The sequence below is a fragment of the Halichoeres trimaculatus genome, unplaced genomic scaffold (genome assembly GCF_033239565.1).
Source record: "Halichoeres trimaculatus isolate MK-OKI-2021-1 unplaced genomic scaffold, fHalTri1.1 fHalTri1_scaffold_7, whole genome shotgun sequence".
NCBI classification, from domain to species: Eukaryota; Metazoa; Chordata; class Actinopteri; order Labriformes; family Labridae; genus Halichoeres; species Halichoeres trimaculatus.
In genome coordinates this window covers 16,704,054-16,717,051 of record NW_027437185.1, presented here as the reverse complement: position 1 = coordinate 16,717,051, position 12,998 = coordinate 16,704,054, and the positions used below count along the sequence as shown (strand labels likewise).

Below are 12,998 nucleotides of genomic sequence, written 5' to 3'. Positions count from 1 at the left end.
CCTTTATTTGTCTTACTCATTATTTTCTTTCCCTCTCCTTAAAGCTAATCTCGCCTCCTTCCCATTCCCCGGGCCCCTCTTCCTCTCCTGTCATGACATTGGCCTGTGACACGTGTGGGAAACTTCTACGGGGCCCCAGCTTCAGACGGGACACTGATATACTGAGAGTGCTGGCTGACATGGCTATTTCTGGAACTTGTAAATATGAGAACTTCCTTTACTGAAGTGTATCTAATATCCCAGAGGATTATTAACAACAAGAAGCGATGTAGAAACAGAAATGCAGAGCATCTACGACCAGAAAATGTCTCTCTCTTTGTGTTTTAAATCAATGATTCACAATAAGACTGTGAAATTATTAATGGATGATATTTTGTTTTACACTAGCACAGAATATACCCTTTTCAGAAATGTCTTTTCTGTTACTTTTCATATGCCTTCAAAGCAGAAGGCTGAATTTTGCAGGGAACTCTCTCTATTTCGCAAATGGGAAGACAAGGCATGGAGCAGAGGAGTGAGGAAACATTACTGAACTGGAACTTCAAAAGAAGAAGCTGAAATTACGATAAGGGCGATTTGGAGTCTGCTGGCAGCCTTTAAGCTGCAAACAGATCCCGTTTGATCGGATGAGAGACTCTGAGCTGCTCTTTGCCACTGTTAATAGAAGATGGAGACAGATTTTCTTGCACTGCATAGAAAGCCCTGCTGAATTTGGAGCAAAAATAATGTAATCTTAACTTCCCCATAATATAACAGGCTGAAATAATTGATGATGTATGATGAGTTCATCTTGTAAAGGAGGGTCATGCTGTTGCTTTCAAATCTTTATATTTGGTTGGGTTAAATACATTTTAGATGACGCTCTCGATCAATCCCTTAAGCTTCTAAATCATTTTTCTCCCCCACCCATGGTTGTTGTTGTCACCGTCCTCATTGTTGCAAATTATCTTTCAGACACTATCCCCTTGTATTACCCTGTCATTTCTAATACATGCTTTTGTGCTAACCCCCTGTCATTTACCATAAAAACAGGAACACATCACCAAAATAAAACTAATAATAATCCCACTCTTAGTTATCCTCAGCAGCAGTGAGAAGAAAGCCTGAACGACCGCCATGACCTCTTCATGAAATTTAAATCAGCATTAAAAATGTATAACAACTGCTGTGACGCATAAAGACTGATCGACTCCCTATCAGCAGAAATAATTCTTGCTATTTCCTGTACACTTCTGGTGATATTACTATTAATATAGGATATAACTATAAAATGTTTTGTCTCTCTTTAGGATTTTTCTGTCTCTCAGTCCTTCACAGAAACACAAAAACACACCCACACCCCGAAACACACATATGCACTAAATCAAGCAGCCTTGCATAATTAAGAAGGTGCTGAATGTTTAACAGCCTCCCCTTATGCTGCCCCAAAGATCTTCATCACATGTCAAAGAAACAGTCAAGGTCACACACACACAAACACACACTCACAGTTGTTCAATTCTATACATTCGGATGTGCTAACAGGTCCTCAGAGCATTATGCAACAAGAGATAACTGAGATGTAATCAGCCAGCAAGAGATGAAGTCGTCATGATGATGGATCCTTCTGTGAACTGAATACTCTGCCCCCTCTCCGACTGACTCTTTCTCCACTCTTATTCTCCTTTAAACCACTCATCAGTCTGATGGTATCAGGTCCTCTGTCGTCTCAAGGAGACACAAACACAGACGGGCTCGGCTGCAGCTTAAAATACAGGAGCAGACCACAGCAGGGGTTACACAACCACACCTGTCGCTGGAGGTAACAAGACGTAAGAAAGAACTTCAAGTCAACTGTAGCGTTAACACAGCTAAATGGTCTCCAACAATGCCAGTTTAGACGCTTGGGGTTACATTATAATCAGTGTTCACAGTTTAATGTTGGCCTGATGCAAAGGGAGAAATGGTTAAAACATCTATTGTAGCTTGGCTACAGTGATCCAATGAACTCATCTCTGAACCTGCCAAAGTCAGATCATGAAGGCCAGAGCTGCCTGATGGCCCTCCTCCACTTCTGGTCATCAATGTTATATAGTGGTGCCACCTAGTGGTTCTTATTGGTACGTTTCAACTCGACTTTCATCATACTTTGACACATTTTACACATTTTTCCTTTTAGTTAAACTGAATAACGCTTGAGCAATCTGTGGTCAGAGAGGTAAGCGTTAGATTCTTTGTAATCATTAAGAAGTGATCTTAACTCTGTATTGTCAAAGTATTTTTGCCTGGGGACTATTTCATCACATAATTGTTTTGTTTGTGATAATTCTGCAGGATATAGTTGTAGAGAGGCGCAAACTTCACTGATCAAGAGCTTGAATTCACAGAATCTACAATACAAAAGAAACAGACTAGGGACCCAGCAGTGAAATATAAAACTTAAGGTGATAAGATGTTCAAAGGTTAAATGCAAAGAAAAAGTGGCTGTCATTATTTACCTCGTGACACAAACACACAACCTTCAACCCACATGCACTCATCTTGATTTTAAATTGGTAGATTAAGTTAAAAGTGTCAGTAAAGAATAGCATGACCCTTTTATGACTAAACTTTTGACCAGGCAAAAAGAATCAATAAAAGGAAGAAACCAATAGTAAGGCGCCATCCAAGAGGTTGAAAATCATGACAAATTACCTTGTTTACTTTTCTTAGATTATGATTACATTAGTGCTTGTTCAGTGACTTCCTTTTCTGGTCTCAGATCCAGTTTGTCTCTTTTCTCATCACCCCACAGGGGTCTGGGAAAGCGGTGACATCATCTGAGGCCTCTGTAAACCTCTGTGAGCCCCACAGGGCTCAAAACCACACTTAAGGAGTGACAGGCATTTCCTGTCTGACTACAGCAACAAATAATAGAGTCTTATTATTATCAGATGGCTTAAATTTTGTTTAAGTAATACTTTGATTGATAGAATGTGCAAGATAATACAAATGTAGACTACACAATATCACAATGTGGAACTTCACAACAAAGGCAATGGGTTGAAATCTTTACATCATTGTTGTGACTATAATTAGAAGTAGTTGTGATACTTTCTTTCTGGATTATTCTTGAGACATCTGGAGGACATTTTATCTGATCTAGTTGTAAGTTTAACTTTCACTCTTTTCAGTTATTTTTAGATAAAATTTAACAGTTTTAATAAACACAATTGTCAAGGTAAAAATAATAATAAATAAGACAAAACAATCAAAGAATGTGGCTTACCCTTTGTATGATGAGCTCGTTTCTTGTCTTTGTTGTAGATAAGGATTGCAAAGGAAGAGCTAAGGTTTGAAGACTGCTGATTCCCCATGTTATTTACCGGAAGTAACAGGAGACAAAACTAGTAAAAGTATGAACCAAACTGAACTGACTGAATAAAAGTTTTCTACGATGTCATCTTGGTCGAGTTCTGGTACTGACTGTCAGGTTTGCTGAAAATGTGTTTTTAGGATAATGACCAAAGCCCGCCAGAAATTTGAAGGACTTGTAAACATGGGCACGTGGCTATTGTTATCTCTTCATTCTGTCCAATAAAATTCATCTTGGAAGGGGAAGGACTTTGGCACCGCGTGTGTGTGTGTGTGTGTGTGTGTGTGTGTGTGTGTGTGTGTGTGTGTGTGTGTGTGTGTGTGTGTGTGTGTGTGTGTGTGTGTGTGTGTGTGTGTGTGTGTGTGTGTGTGTGTGTGTCAGATTCCAGACCGGACGGTTAAATTTACATGGCCAAACATGTGACTCCTGTTACGGCCCAAGGCTCTAGAAAAGGTAAACTGGGCGTGTTCACTGCTGTCCTTGAGAGGTGAGCGCGAACCGGATGTTCAGCAGAGTAAGGTAGTGTTGTGCCCTCCTTTCTCAGAGAGGTTTTGAAAAAAATCTCTTTGGTTACTCGCTTTTGATTTCGTTCGTTTTTAGACGTAACATTGTATTAAGTACTACGTTTCACCCACTGGACACAGAACATAAAGTGGGCCACGAGATCTACAAGCACGGTGAAACGTCACTAGAAAGACGTTAGGTGAAGCCTCACACAAAGCATCAGAGAACATCGAGTGCAAAAATATCTCAGATTTTAATAGTTTTGCTCGGTTTTGTGACTTTTTGATCCTCCACTCATGTTTTAATTAGAAACTGGCTGACCAAATAAGAAGCGCAGTCACTTGCATTTGACAAAAAAAAAAAAAAAGTCATGATGATCGTTTCCAGAAAGACGTCCCATTTGACATTGCAGATTATGCTATTAACTGGTTTCCCCTAAATTTAAATAGTCTTGAAAATGGTCCTTTTTTACCCTATTCCTAATTCTACAAATACGACCCTAGTCATAACAGCATGTTTTTTCTTTTCTTAGGTGGCACACATGCCATTAATCGATCAAGGTTTCAGTTAAAAATAGAGTAAACTTTTTTTTTTTTCCTATTTTTACCAGTAAAATTGGAGTGTCAAGTGGTTGCATGTCCCTCTAAGGTGGTTTCAGCTAGTATAACAGAAGTGTTTTCCTTTAACATAGTGGTCAAAAGTTCACCATTTGAATCCAAACTCCTCAGGCTTAACCAATAAGAGCACACGAACACTGGCCTGGCTGCCCAGTACTGAGACTAAACTTGACTGTCCTCCCTCCCCAGTCCCCTGCTGGCCTGTTCTCACCCTGATAATGAACGTTAGAGTCCGGCCTGTTTCTCAATTTCTCTTGCCAGCTCAGCAGTTTTCATCCGTTGGACTCCCAGAGTGTTTGTTTGCCTAAAGTTCAAATTTGAATTGCTGATTAGAAAATACACTCTCAGCAGAGGAAGCTTAAGGTCAGGTTAGTCCAACCTTCCCAGCTCCCGCTCATTTAGAGTGTAGGCTATCTGTGTTTGAATAAAGCCTGTCTATTTGTCTACACCCACACTGATCAATTCATTTCCCAACCTCTTCCTGTGTCAACTTAGACTTTGATATTTATCTTTCTACAGTTTCTGAACATGTGGGGTGAAGGTAAATTGATGCAGTGCTGTGAGCTGCCTTAGTGGACTTATAAATCCCTATAAAATGCTAAAACAACCCAAATTAAGTGAAGACAGTGTGGCCTAACTATGCAAGAATTTACTTCTTGGATGGTAATACAAGATATCAGCCATGAGATGGCGCTGACACTCAATCAACTCTAAGATAGATGTGCCATGTAAAGATTCCCCACAGGTGATCCACCAGTGTGAGGTTGCACCACAGTAAGTGGATGTTGAACAGTGAGAAATCAGTAACACTCCAGCATCTAAACAAAATGCAAAGATAACATATGAAATGCTAAAACCGAAGATATTTGTTGTTTCATTTATTATACTGTATGAGCTCATTTTAAATAATTTGATGTCTGCAACATGTTTTTAAACATGTTGATCATTGTGTTACATCTCCTCTTTTTGAAACAATACTAGATAAGTGTTTGAGATCCAAGGAAGCCTTTTTTTCTCAAATTAAAGTTAAATATGGTCTCATTTCTGCCTGATACAGGGTTTCAGTTCTGGTCCCTCTTTTCTGTTTTTTTTTTTTTGTTTTTTTGTTGGTTTTTTTTTGCTTTATGAAGCACCAAATGCTTTATAAGTGTGAGAACAGGGCTTCAGGTAGGACCAACTTAGCACCTGGACTCTTTTACTATGGAGCTATGGCACATGGCATACATTGGCCGCATATGTTGCTCCAAAATCTGTCTGTCATTGTTACACATGACAGTTTTTGTCTTTGCCTTAGTCCATCCTAAAGAGGCTCAGGCCTAGAGAAGACATGGGTGTTTTTGCATCAGATTTGAACATGGTTTCCTTTCTGAATTATACAGTTTTAACCTGCATTTGTAGATACAGCTACATTGTCCACTGAAAGCTTTTATTATTATTATTATTTTGGTGGATTTTGGGCCTCATGCATTGATGTCCTCTACAGAGTTCCATCTATTTTTAATGAAGCTCTGTCTGTGACTTAAGACAGTAATCATCAAGTTCTTGCTTTTGTTCTTGTCCCTGTAAAATTCTTTGAGTCAGTTATTATAGATGAGGTGAGGAAATCCCTGATATAGCTGTATTTTTATGCAGAGGAACACAAATCTGAAGCTATTAAACTACATGTACCTTACAGGTATGTTTCAGTGTTTGGTTATGCCTTCCCTGACTTTTTCAAACATTTTGCTTGCACCAAATGTAGCACGGATAAATTCAGAAAAATAAATAATACCTTTCAGCTTATGATATCTCTTCTTTGCACCATTAAAAATGGAGCCTAAATGACTTGCAAACCTTTTGATTGGTCAAATCAATACCATACTTAACTTTTGATGCAGTATTCGCTTTTGACTCAATGGTTTAAACCTCACAGGCTCATACTTTAACTAAGTCTACAAGTACACTTGTTTCAACACAGGTTGTGGTCATTGCTCAGTCAAAGGGATCTGCCACAGCTTGTGAGAGATTTTTTTTGACACCGTGGTCCATCAGGGTATAGAGTCTCAGTGCATCACGCTTGTTTTTGCTCAGGGCTGTAAAGTAAAGTAAAGTCCCTGAGGCAGGTCTAAAGAAGTATATAACTTCATTACTTTTGGCCCGGCGAGGGGAAGATAACAGATCTTTTCTTTCACTTGTTTGCTGTGTTGTCTTCTGCTGACATGTTGACATTTTAGCAGCTTCCGCTTTGAGTTCAACCACAATGAGGCATATTTTGGTTTTCTGATAAGATGTGTTGATGATGTTCTGAGGTCACAGATGAAATCGACACAAACAAATAAACCTTGGATGACGAGTGTGAGAGCTGATATCCCTGTCATCATAACCAAAATGGTGTTTTGCTTACATAAACCATGTTACTTTTATTAAAAATGCTTACACAGGACCAAAAAAACAACAAAGAGTCTTAATGTTTTTTGCTGCTTTGCATGTCTGCTGCGGCTTCGGGTGATTTATGTCTCCTTGTCTGTCTGTCTTTATGTTCTTTGGGTGTGACATCATCAACCCAGAGTGCAGTCAGTGTAAAAGGCAGGATGCCAGACATTCCCTGAATACTCCACACAGGATCTCTCTTTTGCTTGTGAACACAAACCCGTACCTCCAGTGAGTGGAAAAGTACTGCTCAGACTCAGACTCAGTGATGTGAAGGAGGCAGTAGGGATGCTGATTGGTGTCTTGCTTATGACTTTCGTTCAATCAGTTTGATTTGCAGGTTACAACCTATCCGTTTTGCACCTCTTATTTTTATCTTTGTAACACATTCTTCGAGAGTTTACTGCCTTCCTCTTTTATATGTACACGTAGTTGCTCTTTCTTATCTGAACAGGCAGAACAACTTCAAACACAAAGGTTATACAGCTTCTGCAGAGATCCCCCACATGATACAGCTATGCACACTCTTTTACAGCCAGCCTAGTTCCTCTTCCACAGTCGTCTCACATTCCTGGCTGGTCTGTGAGAGGAAGGGGAGCCTGCTGGGGAGGAAAAGACACTTCTCCTCAGCCATACGTAATGTCCTAAGCATTGCATTCCTGAAACCATACAATCTCTGATAGAGATCTGACCTTATCTCGGCTCCTGTCACGCAAAAGCAGCTCGTCTGGCTTCTTTTACAGGGTTTCTGACTGGCTTGTGAGCTGGAATGTGATGAATGATAAAGATTTGGTCAAGGTGTGTTCTTTTTCCCTTGAATCAGTTTGGATGCTTATTGCAACGAATGTTTACACATGCAAGGGATTCGTCTTGGTGGTTGTGCGTTTCAGAAACACATGATAGATAGAAGAAAAACAGGAAGTGAACAGTGGCATCTCAACCAGTTAGAAACCTTCAAGTATAGCTTCTCTTTTTTTGCCTTTCTGTGTACATGTTATTGTTAATTTACCTTTTTTGTGTTAGATTTCTGTTTGGGTACAGTTGTCCTCTTAAGTGAGAGCCCAGGTGGATTATTGGTGATAGTTCTGTAGGAGTTGTGACATTTCTCTTGATGTTGGAGTCTATATCCACCAGTTTCAGATAAATACATTGTGTTATTATGTAACTTGATAGTGTCTGGGGTCCAACTATAGATTGTATATAGAGTGGACAGCGTGGCTCCCCCATTTATCATTGTATGGTTCTGAAGCCAAAATACCCCTGTCACAGGCGCCGCCATTGAAGCAGTTTGCAGCCAGAGTCTGCTCAGTAGAGACTGTGAGGGATTCTGGGAGAATCTGAGTGGAGCCGGGTGACAAAAATAATATATTTTTTTATTATTTTGAAAGTCTTAACACTTATTGACTGTACCTCCCGACATAATTACAATCCTTGAAAAAAATACACAATAACGGCAGCTGTCAATCATCATTAAATGTGAGGTAAAGCCTCGTTTTTAACCTCATATAACTAATGAAAACAAAACTTTTCTGGAAAAAGAGGACTTGAATACAAGACAGTCAAATATTTCTTCAAGCCACCACAACAATCGGACCTGAGAAACATTTCTATGACGCGTATTTATTTTTCAAAGTTTGACCACAGCCCATCTGGTATGGCAGGAAAGACTGATTTTTTTAACCTATACTGCAGCCAGCCACCAGGGGGAGCAGTTTTCGTGGCGACCTCACTTGGAGCCGAGCAAGATGACATCCATTTTTTTTTTACAGTCTATGGGTGCAACAAGTTAAATAAGCTTATATGAGCGAGAGCGATGTGAGTAATTTTAGCTTAATGTTGAGGACAGCGATTGAAGTTTTGGTGGTGGTATAGTTTCTCCATCCAGTTACCAATTGAACTCCAGACCTTTCACATACAAAACGTCACCACAAGAGTTTCTGAGTTTCACCTGAAGGAAGCGTTTGTCTGTGGCTGAAGTTGCTCTTCAGACTGTCCTGCATGTTGTGAAGAGGGCAGGAGACTCTATGCAAGATAGTCAACAGTTTTGCCAGTATTGTGTCAGACACAGTGTTAATACACCAAATGTTATATTATTAAAGTTATTTTAATAAGGAGGCTCAATCTTCCTCTACCAGCAGTGAAAGAAAAAATCTCAGTCAGCTTATCAATTCTGTAATGTTCTGTTTCAGCAGTTCTTTTTCTTTGTGGTACCTTCAGTGTTTCTTGGCTAATTTGACATTTCAAAGTAGGTTTTGTCTCTGACACATTGCCCTCTTTAACAGGAAAGCTCCCAGTTGAATCTGTATCAACTAACCCAGCATGAGATTTAGCATCTGGCACAACAGACTGCGTGCATACGTCTCCACTCAGCGTTGACGTAAAGGTTAGAACAGGACAGCACGACTCGACAGCTGAGGGATGTTACAGCGGCCTCCCCGTCACGCTCTTAATCCTCTTACAGATTCACTGCAGGTATTCAGCCGTGACATCAATGTGTGGACTAAATCTCCTCACTCAGGATACTGCGTGTGTGTTAGTGAGAATATATGTGTGAGAACGAGAGACTTAATTCAGTTTGAAGGTTGATTGATGTGTGGGAGGTGTAATTACCCAGTATCCCCAACTAATAAGACTGCAATGTGTTCATGCTTTAGTCTCTCTCACAGGAAGTTAGCTTGAGTTTAGTGGGTCTTGTGGTTGTCCTGACACACTTTGTGTGACTGTTTTTGTTTTGTTGTCATGGTAGCATTCAGAGTAGGTCTTTCTGGCGGATTACTGGTTCATCTTTGTCAAAGTTACTCGGTCTGTGAAGTTAGCGTATGCTTTGCAACTTTTAACTTTATCATCAGTTATCAGAGCTGAGACAATCTTATCTATAATGCTGACCTTAGAATCAAACCACAGCCAACACACTTAATTGATTTATTGGGAAGTTATGACTTTAAAGTTGGCAATGTATTTGTATGTTAGAAATGAGGCAGAAACAATCAATGTCTTATTGTCAATCTAACTCAAAATGAATCTGAGGAAATTTTGAGGACGCTGTTTCTGAAGTGTGCAGTTTATCCTCCTGCCGGAGAAGGAAGATAACAATCCCTGACAAAACACCAAGTAACACAAGTTTTGCTAAACTAAACATGTCTCAACATGTGTTGATCAGTTCATAGGCCTCTGAAATCATCACAACACCTCAAGAATAAGCAGGGAATAAAGGTGCAGTGAGCTTGAGTTTTAAGAAGTGTGGATGATATCAATCGTGTGGATCTTTGAAAACATAAAAAAAATATATTAAACCTAAAAAGCCTGATCCATCAAAAAAAGGCCAGAAAATTTCATTTTTGTTTTATTCATTCATTCATTCATTCATTCATTCATTCATTCATTTATGTATCTGAGATATTAAGTAACCTTTTTCAAACTTAACAAAAAAAAAACAAAAAAACAAACGATATAATTTTGTTTATAATATTTTTTGTTTCCTATTTGACACACTGAACAGGTCAGAAAAGCTCCAGCAGCACTTGTAGTTTAGAAAACAACCTTTTTAGACCAACGCGTTTCGGCTTGTGGTCTTCATCAGGGTCATCAGAAATGAGTTAAAAACAGCACTTAAACAGGGTAGGGCTGGGATTGAACAAATAAGAAGAGACAAACATTGTTTGACACACTGGGCACTTTTGGCAATTTGTTCAGCAGAGTTTTCAGTAAATCTGCGTAGAAAATACTTAAAAAATGAGTTACATTTTAAGTGTTCTTCTTACTCTCTTGAAAATGCTCAATGATTTTTTCTGTAAAAAAGAAAAAAAAAATTGTGGGTAACTGTATGAAAGCTGCCATTTTGAAAAGAGCCAAAATATAACTTCAGCTACCTGTAGTGGTATGATAATCCTCATGCAGTAAAGTGCAATTTTTTAACAGGTTACTAAGGATACCACTTTTCATGCTGATGAGATAACAGCCTTTTAAACTCACATATCAAATATATTATTTTTGGGTCTTACAGGGTTAAATTTAAATGTGCCTGAGATGTGGGACTGTATTACCTTCTGTCATAAAGTCATGAGTCTTACATAAGAAGAAAAACAGCTCTACTGTAGTTGGTCCAAACTGAACAGTGTTAAAAGGGGAGGAGTGGGATTATGTCCCTTCCTGTCATAGCTGCAGTCTAACACATTATATAACCTTTGTTTTCTTGAGCTGGTGTTAATTAAAATGGCTTTGATGTTGAGTCAAAGCCAAGCTGTTAAATGAAACAGCCAATTGACAGCATAGTGACATTTGTGTCATTCTCTTTGACTAATACAAACAGAAAGAGATGATGTGATGATATGATGGTACTGTATAAATCAAGTACACAAAACTTTATATTTTTTTTATATTTCTGATCAAAATTAAGTAGCTTGGTTCTGAGTCTGACCAAATGTTGCTAACACCTTGGCCTTGTCTCACACCACACAGAATGTCATACTATAAGTCTCAACGCTTTAATGTGCCTGACCCGACCGTTGACTGAGGGCCTTTTTCCCTCCAGAGCACCCTCATCAGATCATAAAAGACGCCTAACGACTTTCACACACACGCAGACACAAACACACACACTGCAACCAGCCGCCCTCCTGACAACAGGAAATCTGAAGACACAAAGGCGGATGGGCTGCTTAAGCGGGAGGGGGGTGCACATATGTCACCCAAACCACAGCTTGTCTGAGGAAGCTGGTGAGGTCATGAATGAGCCTTTCATCAAAGAGCCAACGTCACTGTGCTGTTTTCATTCACACACCAACATTTGCATTACTGTCACAGACAGGAGGTGGATGTTAGTCCAAAAATACATTCTGTCAGTTTTAGAGGCCATGTATTAAAATGAATCTGACATTAAATGTGAAGGTTATTTCCACACAATCTATGTTTCTTATGAAAGACAGTTATTTTGAAGAGGGGGTGGGGGTGTTCTGGTATCATCTTCATAATCAGCTCAGGAGGAAGTTCTTTCTCACAGCCCTCTGAGGGTCACAGCCAATGTTTTGGCTAATTTGCAAACCCAACATATTCCTTTCCCTTTCACGGCCTTCTCTGACTCCACCTCCCCATTGGTGTGTGAGGCAGGGGACACAAGGCCGCTGCTTGACTGAGCCCTGAATGCTCTTTAGTTGTCACACTTTTCCCAAACGCCTCGCAGCTGCTCCTATTGTGGCCGCAGAGGGACGTGCTCCTTGGCTGATTCTTTGGGCCTCCTGCTGCTGCCCTGATCTCACACGGGTTCACAGAGGGAGTGTGGCCCCAACAAGAGCCCATGCCATGACATCATGCCTCTTATAAGGGCTGATTCTTTTTCAGCAATATGGTAGAATTCCTTTACATGGAGCAAGAACAGGGAATGATGGGAACAAAGAAGCACAACAGTGAAATGGTTTAAGTCTGGTTTGGAATTTAAATGTTTGTCTCCTGGTTTTGTTATCAATTTAATTTTCTGAGACATTGGAGTTAACTTGCATTTACACATTAACACTTTTAACAATAGTCAATGTCATCAATAGGGATCTTAGCTATGTAATAATAATGAAACAATTGTTTTGTTGAGATAGCATAAATGCTAAAGACTTAGCTCCTTCAAGCTTAACTTGGGTTGAGAAACTAGTGATGGCTGCATTGGAAAACATGTTTCTGACATCTTTTGTTTGATGAAATAAGTTCTAAATGGATGAATGTACCCACATTAGTGATGTAAACAATGATTAGCTAGGGGCAAAACATGTCCTAAAAGTTTGGCCAAATACTCAAACACATTTTTCTTAATGAGTTTCCTCACAGGGCTTTTCAGGTATGGAAAGGAGTGGTTTGTGTATTGTCTTTGGAACTGAAATGGATAAGTTTGTAACAGTAGAAGACGATATTTTATGTGCAAAGCTGAACTTGTTTTTATCATTTTCCAAATTTACCAGTTATTAACTGTGATTATAAAGGGAGTTGTTGAAAATGTGTCACATCTATCTCGAGCTAATCCTGTCCTAATAATTGACACATACAAGAAATAAAGAAAAGAGAAAACCTTGAGCTGTTTACGAAAGTCAAATGAGATTTATTCAACTGTATAAAAACAACATATAAACAAATAACAAAAATAGATACGATAA

General features: G+C 39.3%; 1 protein-coding gene across 1 annotated transcript in view; it reads right to left on the bottom strand.

Annotated features, from left to right (window-relative positions):
• Positions 1-3,500, bottom strand: part of neurl1b (neuralized E3 ubiquitin protein ligase 1B) — a 32,869-nt gene extending 29,369 nt beyond the window's left edge. Inside the window, exon 1 of the mRNA XM_074673760.1 lies at positions 3,248-3,500. Coding sequence (XP_074529861.1) covers positions 3,248-3,335 — 88 coding nt within the window. The 5' untranslated portion in view covers positions 3,336-3,500. The remainder of the gene's footprint in view (positions 1-3,247) is intronic.
• Positions 3,501-12,998: the final 9,498 nt, after the last annotated feature.